Below are 18,368 nucleotides of genomic sequence, written 5' to 3' on the forward strand. Positions count from 1 at the left end.
ACAATGATAGAAAGCCCTAGCCATCCTTTTATATACTCTTTTACCACCATTTAGGAAGGGAGGGAGGGAGGGAGGGAGGGAGGGAGGGAGGGAGGGAGGGAGGGAGGGAGGGAGGGAGGGAGGGAGGAAAGCTTAGTTTGTTCTAGGTCTTCTTTATATATAGGCCCATTTGCACTGAGACATGCCCAGTCCTGGGACTCCTTCTGTCAATCCCAAAGATGGTCTAGGAATCTCTAAACACATCCTTTTGTGCACATCTGCCACATTGTGTGATGACTAACTTATTTGTCTTTGGCGCTTTAAGACTACAGTTTGCTGAGGGGACAGACCATCACTGTTGACTTTTATTGGACCAATGGCAGCACTGCTTGGTGTGTAGTGGCTGCTCCACAGTATTGGCAAGATAAATGAGTGAAAACTATACAAGTGAGGAGCTTGTGCCCTGGGTTCCTTGTCTGTACCAAACCACTGTAGCTTCTGTAAGTCAACGCTGTGTGTGTGCGTGCACATGTGTGTGTGTATGTGTGGGTGCACATGTGTGTGTGTGGGTGTGGGTGCACATGTGTGTGTGTGTGTGTGGGTGGGTGCACATGTGTGTGTGGGGGGGGTGCACATGTGTGTATGTGTGTGTGTGAGCACATGTGTGTGTGTGTGGGTGCACATGTGTGTATGTATGTGTGGGTGCACATGTGTGTGTGTATGTGTGGGTGCACATGTGTGTGTGTGTGTGTGAGCACATGTGTGTATGTATGTGTGGGTGCACATGTGTGTGTGTGTGCACGTGTGTGTGTGTATGTGTGGGTGCACATGTGTGTGTGTGCACGTGTGTGTGTGTGTGTATGTGTGGGTGCACATGTGTGTGTGTGTGTGTGTGTGTGTGTGTGTGTGTGTGCACGTGTGTGTGTGTGTTAGTGTGTTGTGCACACACAGCAAACTAGACTAGGTAGGTCAGGGACTTCATAAGACTCTGATTCCAAGCAGACGAACGGGCAAAGGAACTTTCTCTGGGCTTCGTAATTTGGCTGCTGGAAGGAATTTTGAAGGCCATTTAACTGTTGAAGCTTATTTTAATTTCTGAAAGCTGGTTCTATCAATTAGCATTTGGATCAGGGGCTCTCCAGTGTTGAGGACTGCTCACTTGGCTAACTCAAATAATGAACTCCTGTGACACATGTGTGCCTACAGGACATCTCCAGCTTTTTGGTGCACTGGCACGGGGGTGAAGATTTCTTTGTCAGTGGCAGCACATTTTGGCAGTTAGTAGGTGATTTTGCCAGATCCAGAAACTTAACTGAGCTGCCTTAGACCCCTGATGTCCCCGTTGTTTGTTGCTTTAGAAGCCAATTCGAACTAACAGGGATTTAAGATGATAGTTAAGAGGATGAATCCAGTTATTTAGGGGCAATGCTTTTTCTCTCCTCTAATTGTTTTTTTCAAATCGAATACTTTACAGAATTCCCAGGAGTTCTTCATGAGCTGAGAGTTTGCCGAGAGACATGAAGGATTGCTAACTGGGGCATAACATGTATGTGCCTGCTGTCCAAACGAAACATACCATAGAAACAGCACATGCCTTTTCAAGGGTCACGTGCCAGCTAAATGAAAAGATTCTCTCCCACAAGTCAGAAAAGTTTGTATAATTGAACTTTCTTGAGGATTCCATACTTACATGTTTTTATTTTTTATTCTAATTGGCTGTGCTTTTCAGGTGATTATGCTATAGATTCCGTATACTACATATGAGCATATATAGTTTTGTATGTAACTGCACTCTGCGTGGGGCAAATGGAGAGACAAGTAATGCCACCTGCTCAGTGCTTCTGGATCCTTACTCTCTGCCCTTTACCACAAAAGCTTTTGCTGGTCCGGGTATGCGATGTCTGATCCTCCATGCAGTACTACTTACTCTCTAATACCTTCTATACCTTCCTGTGAGACCTATTCAGCATGGCTTCCTCTTCCACTGAGTCTATAGTACTTGGATATTTCTGGGTAAAAGAAATAAACACACACCACAGCTTATTGGCTAAAAAACAGCGTGGATCTAGTCTTGTACAATTTCCACGGGTCAGAAATTTTAGAAGACTTAGCCAGATGATGGTTACCCTGGGAACCATGTGAAATTATAGTCAAGATGCCAGCCATGACTATACACTGAACAAAATTATATTTATCCAGTAATATATACAATTTAATCCAGTCTCTCTTGTGTTTAAAACTTGGATGAAAACAATAGCCTGCTATGGCCAACACATGGAATGGCTTGCTGTAGATTTAGTTTTGCGGAATCTCCTTCAGTTGTGCTGAATAGTGTGTGAATAAATGGCCTGCACATCCCTCCTTTAGCAGAACAAGGAATCTTCACTTGCAAAATAACTCTTCAGTAATGTCAAATAACATGTTTGCAATTATTTTTACATAAGATTGAGAACTTTATTTAACCTTTAATTAACTGCTCTGTAACCTGGCTCAGTGGGGTAAAATCATTTCTAGATTGATCAAGTGACATTTGTATATAATTTGATCAAAGGGCACAGAAGAACATCAGGAGGAACAAAAGACCTATGGGAAATAAGTCCCACAGGACTCACTAGATGTGACTAGCATCCATCTTTTTGGTTTCATTGCTTAATCCAACTCCTTAGAAATTCAGGTCAGAGTTCTGAAAATTACCCCCAAGAAGACCTCAATGCTTTCAGCTTCTCTCTTTCCAAACTTTCTCCAAATTTACACTCATTAAAATATAACTTCCAGCCGGGCATGGTGGCACACACCTTTAATCCCAGCACTTGGGAGGCAGAGGCAGGTGAATTTCTAAGTTCGAGGCCAGCCTGGTCTACAGAGTGAGTGCCAGGACAGCCAAGGCTACACAGAGAAACCCTGTCTTGAAAAAAAAAACCCATAACTCCCCTCACATGTCAGAAACTTTCTTCATCTGTTTGGACTGTCAAAGACTAGAAACCATGTAGTTAATGAGAAAATAGGCATTTATTTCTTAACATCCTAGAGGTCCTAGATCCAGGTCCTAGAAGTATTGGTGTCTGTTGAGGATGTGCTTACTGGCCTAGACAGAGCTACTCTGTCCCTGCACAGAGGAAGGAATGAGGAGGGAACTCTGTGAGGTTCCCTTCACAACTGTACTGATCCCATTCATGAGGTCTCTAGGACCTAGCACCTTCTCCAAACCTTGCCTCCTAATGTGCTGCCTTTAGGGACAGTGACTGAGTATATGAACTTTAAGGAGAAATGAACATACAGAACTCAGGAAAACCTTCAGTGAGTGGCACAGTCAAGAGAACATGAATCATCCCATGACCTGTACAAAGTTTGCACTGTCTTCCTCCCTTCCATCTCTTCTCCTTACTTTATCACCATGACCAAGGCAACTTATAGAAAGGAGCCTTTAGTTGGGATTATGGTTGCAGAGGGTTGGCATTGACAGTGGCAGAGCAAAGACATGATACCAGGAACTGCAAACAGGAAGCAGAGAAAGCTCACTCAAAGCCCGCCCTCCGTACTGCACATACTCCCACAAGGCCACACCTCCCCACTTTCCAAAAGAGTTCTACCAACTGGGAACCAAGCATTCAAACATATGAGCCAATGGGGGCCATTCTCCTTCAAACCACCACAACCTGCAGTGTCTTTTATTAAGATCAGCAATAGTACTTCATAACCTTATAAGGAAATTCAACTTGATGGTAATTCTTTGTGAAATGCAATTGTATTTGTATAACGTCTATGTGTGGATATGTATCTATATCATCTATGTCTATAGACAGATAGATTAGAGAGATGACAGATAGATAGATAGATAGATAGATAGATAGATAGATAGATAGACAGATAGACAGATAGATAGACAGATAGATGATAGATGTGTGTCCAACAGATCCAGTTAACTGCCTTAATAAGTATGTATCACAACATGTACATTTATGTGTCTGTATCTTACATTATCTCCATGTCTGCTCATTTATACTAATTGAGTGTGTACAATAGACAATGAAAATTCTGCAATGACTCTTCTATCACCTTGACTTCTTGCAGTTTGGATAGCCAAGAGAACCAATGTAAGCGCTTGTGCTTTCTCCTCCTGCTGCATGCTTGCCCTTCACACCCTGTTGCCCACTTGGTGGCTTGAACTTCAAGAGAGATAAATGGTCCTCATGTCCGGTGCTGGCTTCATCTGTGTTTCTTAGGGTATGACCCCTTCACTTCTCATTGTCTGCTCCCATTTTTATTCACACAGATGTTCTCTAAGGCCCCATCTGAAGTCTGCAGTTTGTATAACAGTGCAAGCTGTCTAACACTAGCTGCTATGATGAGCATCCCCTCAGGCTTCACATCCTGGTGCCTGCGCTCATGGAACTCTGACTGCCACTACTCTCTACTTGCCATTCACACTAGAGGTCAGCACTATGCCATAACTTTCACCAGCAACCAGAGGGCTTTCTGACACTGGGACGCTTCTTCCCAGCCCCATACCTGGCAGGAGCCCCTTCTTGGTAATTAGGATTAACTACAGTGGCAAATTTCCCTTCCACCCCTGTCTCAATTCAAGTGGCATACATGGCTCTTGTACTATTTAAGGATTCTTCCTATGTTCCTAGAAGAACATGTCTCCCTCAGCTTCACCACACCCTGCTGCTTCCTTCTGTGAGATTACAGTGGTATAGGGCACTAGTATACCTTTGACCTCGGGTTGGATGGTATGTCCTTTCAAGACCTAGCCTTGGGCCTCTAAAACCTTCTATAATGTGTGTCGGGGGCACTGATTTTTTGTAGAGTTTGTCTCGCGTAATGGCTTCCTGTATGCTTTCCATCTCTTGTTAATCTGCTTTCAATACCATAATGTCATTAATGAAGAGCAATACATGTTATGTGGATTGTGTAGATGGCCTCTATGTCTGTGGACTACATTGTCACTGAAGGAGAAACAATAAATGTGGTAAATACACTCTGCCTACACAACCTGAGCAAACTCTCCCTCAGAAAGAACCAACATCCTCCAGGGCCAGAGAGACAGTTCAGCAGTTAAGAGCGCTTACAGCTCTTTAGAGGACCAAGGCTCGGTTCCCAGCATTGAACCATGTATAATGCAATACTCAGGATCCAATGCCCTCTTCTGACCTTCTCAAGTTCCTTCAGGAATGTGGTACACACCCATATGTTCAGGTACACACATATATACATAAAGATTTTTTTAATGTTAGGAAGATCCTGTTGCCAAGACTCTGGGATGGCAAAGCATGGGTGGATTGGTTTGATTTTACAGATTGTTATTTGCTTTCTCGGGTCACCTGTAAGCACTCCTCTTAAACTCATTATCTACAGGAAAATTTACACATTCTAAAGGTCTCACCAGTGTTCGCTTGTGATGATAGCGGGTTGGCAGTCTGAGCACTGGTCTGCCTTAACATCGCCACAATCAGTTGAGAGCATCTTTCTCATGGCTTATCTGTACAGATGATGGTAAAACATAGCTGCTACCTAGATCACAATTAGTGTGTGTGCATGTGTGCACAGTAGGCAAAGTTAGAGATAAGAAAGTGCTATATTTTATAGTCGTCACAGGGAGAGTCTCTGGAAGGGAAGGGGTTGAAGGTTCAGAGCAGTTAACTAAGGATGCAGAAGTAAGAATCAAACCCCTGAAGGGGACTGAGGGGTGCTCACGAAGGAGGATGTTCATCAGCACACCCAGCTGCGTTCAGGGACGCTTGAGTGGTTTTAACACACCAGGGGATGTTTTTCCACTTTCTGTGTTAGGCGCTGCTTTGAAATAGGTGAGATAACAGAATTATTTAAACCTTGTAGTTGTTAAGAAATTATCTGCTACAATGCTCATATTTAATCTTGATTTTTCCCCCCTAGGAAAGGGGCTGTTTTAAAAAAAAATATCTTATAACTGCTGAAAACTGGGAATGAATGGACATAGTTGTATTGTGCCCTTGCCTAGGCAATGAACAGGCTTATCTAAATTGACCACAAGGTAGTTTCACTATTGAATTGGGAAGAATCGCAGATTAATATAATCAATTTGTCCTCTTCTCCACAGAAGCACACGTGGTTCATTTGCCAGCAAAATGATGTGATTCTTCATGAGATGTATTTTCTTATAAGCATATTAGCTGCTTCTGTTTCGCTGTGATAGAATACCGTGACCAAGAACAAGACAGGGATAACAGAGTTTATTTGGCTTGCAGTTCTGCAGGGACAGAGTCCATCATAACAGAGAAGGCAAGGAGGGGAAGCAGGAGCAGAAAGCCAGCTTATCACATTTTTGTCTACTTGTTAGGAAGAGTAAGATAGAGACCATGAAGTGGGTCATAGCTAAAGATTCTCAAAGGCCACACCCACAGTGACATATTTCCTCCAGCAAGGTTCTCCCTCCTAAAGGTTCAATAACCTTCCCCAGACAGTGGTACCAACTGGGACCAAGTATTCAAATACATTAGCCCATGGGAGGGGGGTGCATTTCTCATTCTTAGCACTACATAAGGTACTCCAACACTCTGGTGTGTGTGTGTGTGTGTGTGTGTGTATCCCTAAAAGTATATATTGATTTATTAAGAATCTTATAACCACAAATTGAGAAATTGGTGTTTTTATAAAATGATGGTTATAGAACAGACAAAATTCTTAAGACAGAAAAAAAAATTCCATTGGCTAATCTCTTGCTTCTAAATTCCTCGTTTTCATATGTTGAGGTAACAGGACTGGCTATTGGCATAGCTTCTTTGGGACAATGGCCATTTTCCTTTTGACTTTGGAAACCTGTGGTGTTATGTATTATTATAATTAAGTTCAAGAGGCACTGTAAATGGCCTGCTTCTGTGGGAACATCAGTGTAATATATAGACAGTATCCACCGCACAGAGGGTGCAGTGGATAAGGAGGAACAATGTATGCATGCTGTGTGGTCAGTGTGTAGTCAGGGACTTGTAGATACTAAGGCTGTCTCCTAGTTATTCTGAGTGAACAGTATAATTGGGAATCAGGGCAGACCTCTAAAAGATGATTTTAATCTCATGTTTAAACAAATGACTGATAAACCTATTGGCTTTAAATATAAGGTAGCATAATTAATGTTCTATACAGCTCCTGGAGTGCCTCCGATGTTTAAGGTATGGCCTTGGAAAGGATGAGTTCAAGGTTGCACAGCCCCAGTATTGGCACAGCGCATGCGCAAAGGAACCTCCTTTATTACAGACATATCTCCACCCTGGAAGTCCCATCGAAGCTTCTTCTTTGTCTATGCAGGAGCCCGGTCTTGGTCTTCCAGTGTAACCACCGCCACGTGATCTGTTTGGACTGTTTCCACTTGTATTGTGTCACAAGACTCAACGATCGGCAGTTTGTCCACGATGCTCAACTTGGCTACTCCCTGCCATGTGTGGGTAAGAAAAGCCCTTTCTTCTTTCCTACCTCTTAATATTAATCAGTCCCAGAAGAGTTGCTGATGCAAACTGTTTAGCATATGCTCTCTCCTGGCTCTGGAGTTGAAAATCTAAATATGGTCATTGCCTAGTAAGACACACTTGTGGTTAAATCGCCGAAGACACAAAACTCCTGGGAACTGTGTCCCACTAGAATCTGTGTGCCCTGCTTAAAGGCTTTGAAAATAAACTTGATTGCTATTCATCCAAGATACAAAGTGTGGCGGTGGGTTTGGATGACGAAATCTGGACTTGCTACCCTGGACACAGAGCAGTTTCATCCAGATGTTCCTGTAGAATGACCGTTCTCCAGTGGACTGGATGTTGAGTATCTTCCATGTGCTTCTTGTCTAAACATTCATCACAAAGTCTTTTCAGTCTTTTGCTCATTTTTAAAATAGATTATTTGTCATTTTGTTGTCAAACCGTAGGCTTCTTGTCAGGGAGAGATGGTCCAGTAGTGAACCCTCATTTGACTTCCATTCCAGAACCTGTAATGGAAGGAAAGAACCTATTTCAAGTTATCCTCTGACCTGTATGCACTCAGCCATGGCACACACATGCATACACAAGCATACATGACAAGAATTAATAATAAGAAATAAATGTTTAAAAGATATGTAAACATATTTTATGATCTATTATTAAAATTTATCCCCTTCTGAAGTTTATCGGTTTACCAATAATTTTGGCAAATTCCAAATTTATTGACACCTTTGTTATTTTTGTGTCAAATGTTACTCATTGCCATATTTGGAGTAATGTTAATATGTTTCTATCATTTTCTTGGATAGTTGTCTTTTTTTATTAAGTCACTGGTGCATTTTGAGGTTTTTGTGTATTTAGCATGGATGATTCCCCTGGATCACTGCACATATATTATAATGACTGTAGTGAGATTAGATGTTCCTCACTGATTGGAATATTGTGAGTAGACATTTGTGACATTCTATATATACTCTGGAACCCTTGACTCTGTGGTCAATTCTTTTTTAGGCTTTAGTTAGAAGCACAGAAAACAGGCATATGCCTCTAAATGACACAGATCCAAACACAAAAGACTAATTACAGTGTTGAGTCTGTTAAGTCACACTGTTTATTTTTCAACTGTTTTTTTTATCTGCCTATGATGAAATGACATTTTATCCTAGTTCACATATATGTGCATCAATACATGGATTAAGACTCACTGAAACAGGCCATGTTTTCATATTTTTTTAACAAAAGCACCAAACCCCAGAGAATCATTTGTGGATTTCCAGTTTCATATACTTGGGGAGGGGGCAAGCAGTGCGCATGTGCCACAATGCCCACATGGAGGTCAGAGGGCAGTTTGAGGAGGTGATTTCTCTCCCTCTACCATGTGGGTTACAGGGATTCCAAGTGCCTTTATCTAATGAGTTATCATCTCACTGACCCTGGCATCATTTCTGAAGTCATTTCGTATTGGTAAATCATTTCCCTCACGAAATCACCGTCTGAGGAAATGGTTCTAAGTACCCGTTTTAAGACTTTTCTCCTAACTTGAGATATATTTAGAGTTTGTCTTTGCATGTTTCTTAAATGCCAGACTTTAGTTGCAGAAAAGTGTGGACATACAAAAAGCAAAGAACAAAATTAGTGTGTGACCCCCACGGACCTTCTTCTCTTTGTGTGGTGCAACAGGTGGTGTGTGCGTCTTAGGACTCCCCCCACCCCACTCCTGCCTCCCTGATGACTGGAACCGCCATTTCTGTGGCAGCTCTGCTTCCCACAAGTGAGATTGCGTTTGGCCGGCAGAGTCAGAGCCGTTATCTGCGGAGCTCCTTTCCCCTGGGCTCCTTCTTATCTTAGCTGAGCTGGGGTGTGGAACAGGAGCCAGAAAACATCCCTTTTTAAAATACAAATTACAGTATTTGTTTACATGGGCTTCTTCCATTCCTATTCAGGATTATGGAATTGTTATTGAAAAATCACCCATATTGCAACTGGTGTTCATTTCTCCCCTTAATAAAAATAATAACAACAATAACAATAATCCCTCTTACTTAGTAACAGCCATCATCCATGGCCACTTTCTTCAGACCCTCGTCTTTCTCCTCAATGGTAGGCATCGCTATGTCATAGCGATTACTCCTGAACAAGATATACTCCCTCCATTCCTCAAATGTGACCTCACCGAATTCTGTTGTGTGCATACACTCTCATTCTCTCTATTGCAGGACACTTGGTTTTCTTTCTTTTTTTTATTACAAACATTGTTCTGACTAGCTGGCCCGTGTGGACACAGACTTTTCTACTGCTCTCAGAATATCCCTGAAATCAATTCCTTGTAAGGTTGAGGGGTTGCTGTGCCAACAGGTCGAAGGTAGAACATATGTTTATTTATTTCCATTTCCCATGTCCCCTCCCAGAAGATACAGACAGACTCTTTCCACCACCCCAGAGAGGGAGGGGAAGTTTTCTAACTGCGTATTTGAGAAGTGAGAGTATCCTGTGGTTTTGCTTTTTCCTAATTTCACCTTTTTTCGTGTTTCTATATTTATCTCTTTTTCTCTGTTATTTGTAAACTGAGAGGCGGGTTGAGTGAATGCATTTTATGAGATGTTTTTGACATAGCATGATGCCAATGACCCTATTCCATCACAGCAGCAATGTGCAAAGTTAGATCACTGCTGTTTTTTAATATATATTTATAAGAATGCATTTAGATTAGCCTTGCTTTAGCTAACTCTTGGTCACAGGTGTCGAAGAATTGCACAGAGGAAAGCTCTGCCCGGCTAAGCTACCGCACTGAGCTCTGTTATATAGGCTCCAATTGTGTTCTAAATGCCTGCGTGAAAATTACCTAATTTCAATTTTAACTAAGTATGCCAATGAGGTGGAGGGCTCGGAGCTGTGAACCTTGGAGCTTGTCATCTTGTGTAAATGGTGAGTGAGGTGCTCATTAAAGAGCTCCAAATTCCCTCCCCGTTTTTTCTTCTTTCATATTGTCATAAATGCCTATGAGAGCTACCCTCACCCCATCAGTGATTTAAGCATGGGACTCAGAAACTTGTTTTCTATGTGGAAAATGTCTTCATTTGGAGAACTCCCCTCCTGCCCCGCCCTGGCACGTCTTCCCTATCACATTTAACAAGAAACAATAAGCCTCATAATTGCCTATCTCACTATTGAGAAAGAGTGAGGCAGATAACCACAAGCCAGAGAGCCCACAGCAGGACTCCTGTCACTTGGCTAGGAGTAAGCCCTGCGCCCTGCACGGCCCAGTCAAATGCTGCAGACTTTGTCTCCTTAGCAGTGTTCCATGCATGTTCCCACAAGTCTCTCCAAAACCACCTCCTCGGAAAGGCTTAACTCGCTTAAGAGGCAGCATCTGTGACTGTGGATTATGTTCACTTAAAAAAAAAAATAAACCTTGACTTTGATGCTATTTGATGTGCGTGTTTTCCCACATTGTGTGAAAGAGACTCGGGTGCCGCTAGATGTTTTCTCATTTCTCGAAAATCAGCTGCTCAAGCAAGACGCCCTTTGCAAATTCTACCTGCTTGATTTTAAGCTCTCACACCCAGTGTAATGGTTCCTCCGGCACCACCCCATCAAAGGTAGACTACACACTCCATCAAGGGAACTTCGTTAAGGACAGTGTCACCTGAATCCTTAGTATTGCTATTTTCTCTTTCTGCTCATTAACTTGGCTGGCATTAGAGACAATTCACTGGCACACTGGTTATTTAAATTAGCTCAGTGGTTCTCCTATTGGCTGAAACATTTTCGGATGTCACCCTGCTAGGGTGCAGTGTAGTTAACATTTTCTGTTGCTATGTCAAAATACCTGATGATAGCAACTTAAGGAATGAAATGTTTACTTAGGGTTCACAATTTGAGGGGACAGTCCACCAGGGTGAGAAGGCATGGAGGCCGTCCCTTGAGGCAACTGGTCACCTTACCCCTGTAATCAGGAAACTGAGAGTGGTGAACATTAATGATACAGCTTTCTCTCTCCTTTGTATTGAGGTCCCCAACCCATAGACTAGGTCTTCACGCCTTAGTCAAACCTTTCTGTAAACACCATCAATGGACACACCAGGTCCTTCTTTGCTTCCATGCTGATAATGGAGGCAGTCATGTAGACAGCCAAGCTTAACCCATTGCAGGTCCTGTGATTTCTGTCACACTGGAAGCTAATGTGGCTGAGACTCTAGCCCTGTGTATGTGGTGCCTAAGTCCATGCATGCTGCTGCCCTTCCAACGCCTAGCTTCTTACTAGTACCAATTTGCAAACTCAGATGCCCATCTCAGCCACGTGGTTCTTTAGAGCTTCCCATGCCCAGACCACACTTGAAGACAAGCGACTGATGATGGGCTTTCAGGGAATGCACCAGGCAACAGAATACTATAGGCAACATGAATGTGAATGAGAGGCCATTCAGCAATGGTGCAAAGGCTCCCTCCCAGGTCTGCTAGCTCCCTGTGCAAGCCAGCACAGTAAGTGTTACCAGAGTTAAAAATGAGGTTCTCAAACACAGGCCAAACAGCCTATTTCCAGAACATGTGACACAATTTTACATAAAAATAGGGGCTTTCAGGGAAGCTGCATAGCGCTTTTTGAAGTGTCTGTTGTACCAGTTATTAACATTGCATTCTGGGAACTGCTTTGAAATGTCAATGGATCTTCTCAGTGTACTCTCAAGACTGAACACTCATTACGTCAGTGGAGCTTCCGATTTGGGGCTGATTTTTTTTAGAGCTCATGTGGTGAAGGCTGTGAGCTATGAGCATCAACCCTAACTCATTCATCCTGAGCCGGAACAGTGCAGGTTTCTCGTGCCCCTGGGTTCCATTGGAACATCTCCTACCTTCCCAATGGCATGCCCTGGACATTGCCATGATTAACAAGTGTATTCGGATTGGGGTTGCTATCTTGTGTGGTTGCCTTTTGCTTTTCTGGTCCCGGGTCACTTTGCATATAGCTTGTACATTCAGACTTCTAATCACAATGACAAATTACCCATCAGAAGCCACTTGAGGAAGGATTTATTTCTCTCTGAGTTTCAGAATTGTCAGCCCTATAAGAAATGAGCGCTCTGGCCCATTTTCAGACTGAGGTACGCTCAGAGCTCATCATGGAGTCACAGATAAGCGGGAGGTTCGAGGCCCTTTTTTCCCCTGCCAGTCTCAGAGCTCTTGGAGGTAGAAAGCTGCAAGAAGTCGCCTGTGTGGCTGAGCCCTCCCTTAGAAGACAGGTCAACCTGAAGCTCCAGAACAGTCATTAGCTAAGACTGAGCCTTGAACTAACAGGCTAAGGATTCAGGAAGGGGCTTTGCTGGAAAGGCTCAGGGATTGTAATTCCCCAAAGTGCCAGTGTCTGGGGAAAAGAGGGCAGGCACTTCTTACAATCAGGGACTTTTAAAACCTCCATCTCACACCAAAATGCCACAGCAGCCCTTTTGCCTTATCTCTGTGCTGGTGTCCCTTCTGCAGAATGGTGTGTTTGAAACTGTTTGACTTTCATTGATCTCAATTTTGTTATAACAAAACAAGCGTCTTGTTTTCAGTTAGTCAGGGCAGGGCATGGTGGAGTGAGTGGGTTCATTGTCATAGCAGCCGGAGAGCAGAGGGGAGCATGACTGTGATATTACAGGCATGTAGAGTCCTACAGACTTTCAGTCCTTCCAGGTACCCAGCCCCCTTTTATTAGGGAGCCTGCTTTCAAAGCCCTTCCTCCCCCTTCATCCTCTCTAGAAACATTCACATCAATGTGTTTCTCAGTCCCCACCCCACAAAGTGACATGAAGATTGTGGTATGAACTTTTCCTGGGGAGATGCAAGCCTACATCTGTTCACGATAGAGCACAGACGACAGGCCAAAGGAAAGAGTCCATTGAAGTCTGACCTTGTGAACCAATGAATCTATTGGGGTTGTGTACTGAGTATGGGTGGTGGTGGTGGGGGGTTATTTAGAGAAACATGGGTTACCCGCAAGCAGCCATTCTTTATGAATCAACCCTATCATGGAAGACAACCTCAAGGAAGATCTGTTATAGAGCTCTTCCTTCAATAAACCTGCTTCCTGAACATAGGAGAATCTACCATTGCTACTTGCCCATAGTGGAGAGTCGGAGGGAATGGGAGCTGGAATCCTATGGCCTTCTGCTTCACCCTGTATAGAGAATTCAGTAGCTCTTCTATCACTAACGTAGACCAAGACTATCACTGCATTAGCCTGTTCACTCAGTTGCCAAGGTTACCATGAGCCAAGGACTCACTACTCCAAAATGGCAATAGGATGGTCATGTCACCCCTGGAGGAAAAACCCGTATTGCAAGGAAGACCAACCATCACATCCAGTCTCCACAGTCCACCAGGGTCCTAAGTGTCTTTGCGCACAGCTGTGCAGCATGGGACAGATGTTTCTGGTCCTTTTGGGATGCTGAGTTAATCCTGAGGCCCACAGAGATGAAGAAGCCTGGGTTTCAGACAGTCAGTGAGGATGTTAAACACAGTGTATAAAATTTTAAAAAAAATTGTTTTCTGGCTTTTAAATGATGGTCTCCCAGGTAGATAGATACAAGGGATGAAATCAATATGATTCCTAAAATCACACTGGAAAATTAGAGCAATTCACCAAACAAACAAACAAATCATCGTTTTTTTTTTTTTTTCTTCTCTTCTTTTTAACCAAAACCAGTAAATATTCTTTCTGCCTTGGAAATGAGCCAAAAGATTCTAAGCTTCTCAAATCACTACCCTTCCTGTTTTATCTTTTGAGTAATTTAGCTGTTTTGGTGGTCTCCTTTTTATTTAGAATTCTGGAATAGTATAAAGTGGGGCTACTCTACATTCCACAACTAAAGCTACCCCCAAAACTCAATGGCTTGGCACAGCCAACATTTCCTTCTACTATGCCATGTAGGTCACTGTGGGGCATCTACTCTACAACATTACTCAGAGACCCAGGACTTATTTCTGCTATCTCATGGTTCATCTGCTGTAGCTTCCAAAGGCCTACTAAGTCATGGGGCAGTTAGCATAGGAGTACTGCCAAGGGTCACATAGATGAGACCGGGCCTGGAGCAGTTGGCATAGGAGTTCACCCATTAGCCATGCAGATGGGGTAGGGGCCAGGCAAAGGACTATATCACTTGCCATATTTCTTACAGCACAATCTAGATCCATGGATACAAATAGGCCCATAGTGTGCACTGAAGCCTAGAGAGATGCGTTGAGAGATGGAGTCCAGTGTGTGTCAGGCAGAAGCACAAATAGGCCTGCAAGCCGAGCAGTCTCAGCATGGGTGCAGAATCTGGCGGAAAAAGCACAATTTATCACATGGTCTTTTCACATTCCTCTCCCTGCCTGCAACAGAAACAACACTCCATCAAGTCACTTCATTATAAAGAGTGAGTGGAACAGAGACAAGGACCAGAAACAGAGATGTAGGTCAAAAAGTATGTTGTCCCGGAGCTCATTCAGCTACATCAACAAGGCTGTGCCTATCTGGCCATCCATCTGGCCCTGCAATTGCTGCCTTTATAGAAATCCTACCTTAGCGGCTCCAGGAAGACCTTTATGCTCATCTGAGGCACGTACCTGTCTTTAGTGAGTTACAAAGGCTGGAAGTCTCTGCTCCTTCATGAGTCTCAATTTGCTTGAATATCTGCATTCCAAGCTTCATTTTCCTTTCTTTTTCTTGTTTCACGCCACTAAAATGAAACATTCGATTTTCCCTTGAGGCAGGATCCCTCTACATACCCCTGGCTGTCGTGGAACTCACTCTGTAGTCCAGGCTGGCCTCGGACTCAAGAAATCCACCCACCTGTGCTTCTGGGATGCTGGGGTTAAAGGTGTGCACCACTGCACCTGGCTAAAAATAAGTACTCTTAAGGAGACTGTTCTGCTTGGCTGTGTGAGGATAGCAGTAAACCGTTTCCCAGGTATAAACCCCGTTGCTTATCTGAAGTGATCTGGCAGGTGCCTTTGAGATCTCATGATAGGTGGAGGATTTGTTAACAATGCCTGATTTTAGGCGATTTCCTTCTGTTTATTAATGTGTCCAAACCCCTTTCTACCGCTCTGTGACACAGCACAACTTAGAACATCTGCAGGGGGCATTATCAGTGTAGAGACAACTCCTCTGAAGCCGGAAGGATTGCGGCAGCAGTCAGTGGGTATTAACTTACCCCATTTTAAGTGGTCTTAGATAGCCTGAAATGTATGGCAAGCCACATGCCTCAAACACAAGTCTGGATAGAAAGGTGAGGGATGTTGATAAGCAGCTTTGGCAGCCACCCCCAGGCTGGGAGGAGAGACATTACCTCTTGTTGGTCTCCATGTGACCATTCTCTCAGGTCTTCCTCCTTTCTGCTTGGGAATCATTCTACAACCTTCCTCATGGTCACCACCTATGTGTATAACATAATTATCACAGGGATATACTAGTTTTAACCTTTCACCTTGATCCTGGATAGGTTTTACCAAACTGCCTTCCCCTGAAGACTGTCATTCACAGCAGTAGTTGTGATGTGCACATGGCTGCACCATTCAGGGACTTCATTCCTAGTTGTATTGTATCTGTTTTATTAACTTCACCAGATGCTGGCTTTGTGTGTGTCTCTCCTCATCACCTAAAATATGAGCATACAACCAGAAATAAAAATGCAAACGTTCGTGGTGACAGCAAAGCATCATGTGGCTGACAGGTGCACCACACTGTGCTGATGATGTTTAAGGATCCTGGCTCACAGCCTTCATCATGTGCCCTTTGTGCCTGTCAGCACTTTATGTACGGCTGTCAACTACTTCACCCTGTCCTTAGGGCATCCCCTGGCAGCTCATCCATGGTTTAGATTAGAGTTTGGTAGTGGTTGAGACGCTCCTGAACTTTGACTAACTTGGCACAGCAGACGAGAAGCTCAGATGCATGCAAAGGTGTGTTCCCAGTACGTATCACAGTCCACGGCCTCTGCTGTCTCTCACAATGTGATGCCTGCCTTGTCTTCCCAGGCTACAGACTTGTGTATCCCATCACAATTTTATTCTGGAAGAAAGCAGGGCTGTTTGTACCCTGTAGGTCAAGAAATTTTAAGTGTGTATGTGAGGCCCAATTTGCTTTAGATTTTACATATTCACTTCCTGGTTAGACTGAGTTGTTCATTTCTAATCGCTCTAGCTGTGAATTGTAGGGTGTGGTGGAAGGAGAGATTTCTGAACCATCCTTCAGGGAAGATTTGCCAAATACCACTGCAAGAAGTGCTGAGGGGGTCAAGCAAGAGTCTCCAGTCCTTCCGGACAAAGCAAGGTATCTATTCTTAAAGGTTTCTAAAGGAAAGGGGACTCTGGGCTGTGAGGAAACTGGCAAAGGCCAGGGAAGCAGGACACAGGTGACTTAGGCTATGAAGCAGAAGTTGCCTTTCCCTAAGGGGTGGGGCCAAGTCAGGCTGTGTCCTGCCCGGGTCAGTAAGGGGTGGTTACTGTTCTGCTCACAGCCGTCTTTGCTTAGGGATCGGCAGACCTGGGTGTGCTCTACCTGTGTTCCCTCATCACACCTATGCCACGATCATCACCCAAAGGCATACATATATATTCATATGTATGTGTGTATATGTATAGGTATAAGCATAGGCAAAGGCATATATATATGTATGTATGTATGTGTGTGTGTGTGTGTGTGTGTATATATATATATATATATATATGTATATATATGCAAAGGCATTATACATATGCATATATTCAGGGCCTTGTGGCTCTGTAATCAGTGTTGAATGTTGTTGTGTGTATATTCACATCACACACACACACACACATACACACACACATTTAGTAGCAATGATAAACTTTATTCTCTCTCACCATGTGATGTCTTGTGTTAATGAGACTTCAAGCATAGAAATTGGTGTGAGCTGGTGACCTCCAGCTGTCTTCGGAATAATTAATAATGTGCTTACAGAGGTTGATTTACATATTCATGAGAGTTTAGGCCATTTGGTTCCTAAGCAGGACAGTGAGAAAGTTTAATGTTTCAAATGCACATCAATTTAACAGGAAGAGGAGTAGCTTAATAGTCTAATGTCAATATGATACTGAACCAAGCAATTATGCTACGTGTTCCCACTGAGGTCTACATGCCTTCCAGGTTAAAGATAACCTACGTTCTAGTCTACTTAGAGTTTGGAGAAGTTAATGTCTTATATTTTCTCTTCTTTTTTCCTAATGTTTTCTTTACATTCTTTCCTTTCTTCTTCCTCTTTGCTGGCAGTAACAACTCTTTCCAAGCAAGTGCTTGACCACTGAGCTACGGCCCCAGCGCCCCCCACCCCCCGTAACAGCTCTTTCCAAATGCTTGCACTGATTTTATAATAGGTCACTATATTAGCTTGTTCAGGCTGCCATGAGAGAGAGAGAGAGAGAACCTCACATTCAGTGGCTTAAACAATAGAAATGTATTTTCCCACAGCTATGGAAGCTACACATTCAAGCTCCCTCCTTTAAAGGTCTGGTCTCCATTTACAGTCACATTGGGAGGCACCAGGAAATTTGGGACCCCCGCCATCTAGATTCCAAACTAGTTTCCATATATTATGTATCCCCAGATTCATAGAGGACCTCTTGAGCATGGAGTTTGTTTACATGTGCTCTTCAACATGGTTGAAATAGTGTGTGGATATGCCTATCTGATTTCTTTCCCGACACCCCTCCACACATCAGCTGGTTTCTGACACATGGATGCTCTGTTATCTAGGAATACTGGGGACTGTTCTCCAAGTATCTGCTTTGAAGATCTAGGCAGCTCCCAGCATGCGTTTCAGGAAGGATCCTCTTACCCCACCCTCATACCCCCCATCTGATATAAAAAGGAATGTTCAGTATACTCTGGGCTGGCAGCAGCAGTGTGGCATCTGGTCGTGTCTTGGTCCTTCACTCCCCAGGATGGATGGTCAGGGTCTG

At 43.5% G+C, this 18,368-nt stretch overlaps 1 protein-coding gene across 5 annotated transcripts in view; it reads left to right on the top strand.

Moving 5' to 3' along the window:
* The window catches only part of Prkn (parkin RBR E3 ubiquitin protein ligase), a 1,247,011-nt gene that overhangs the window by 815,342 nt on the left and 413,301 nt on the right, over positions 1-18,368 (top strand). For all 5 annotated transcript variants that reach the window (XM_029471043.2, XM_021186390.3, XM_021186389.3 and 2 more), the window contains one exon: positions 7,264-7,400. In XM_029471043.2, the coding sequence (XP_029326903.1) occupies positions 7,264-7,400 (137 nt within the window). The remainder of the gene's footprint in view (positions 1-7,263; positions 7,401-18,368) is intronic.

The sequence above is a fragment of the Mus caroli genome, unplaced genomic scaffold, assembly GCF_978045245.1.
Source record: "Mus caroli unplaced genomic scaffold, Mus_caroli_1 scaffold_18, whole genome shotgun sequence".
Taxonomy (NCBI): domain Eukaryota; kingdom Metazoa; phylum Chordata; class Mammalia; order Rodentia; family Muridae; genus Mus; species Mus caroli.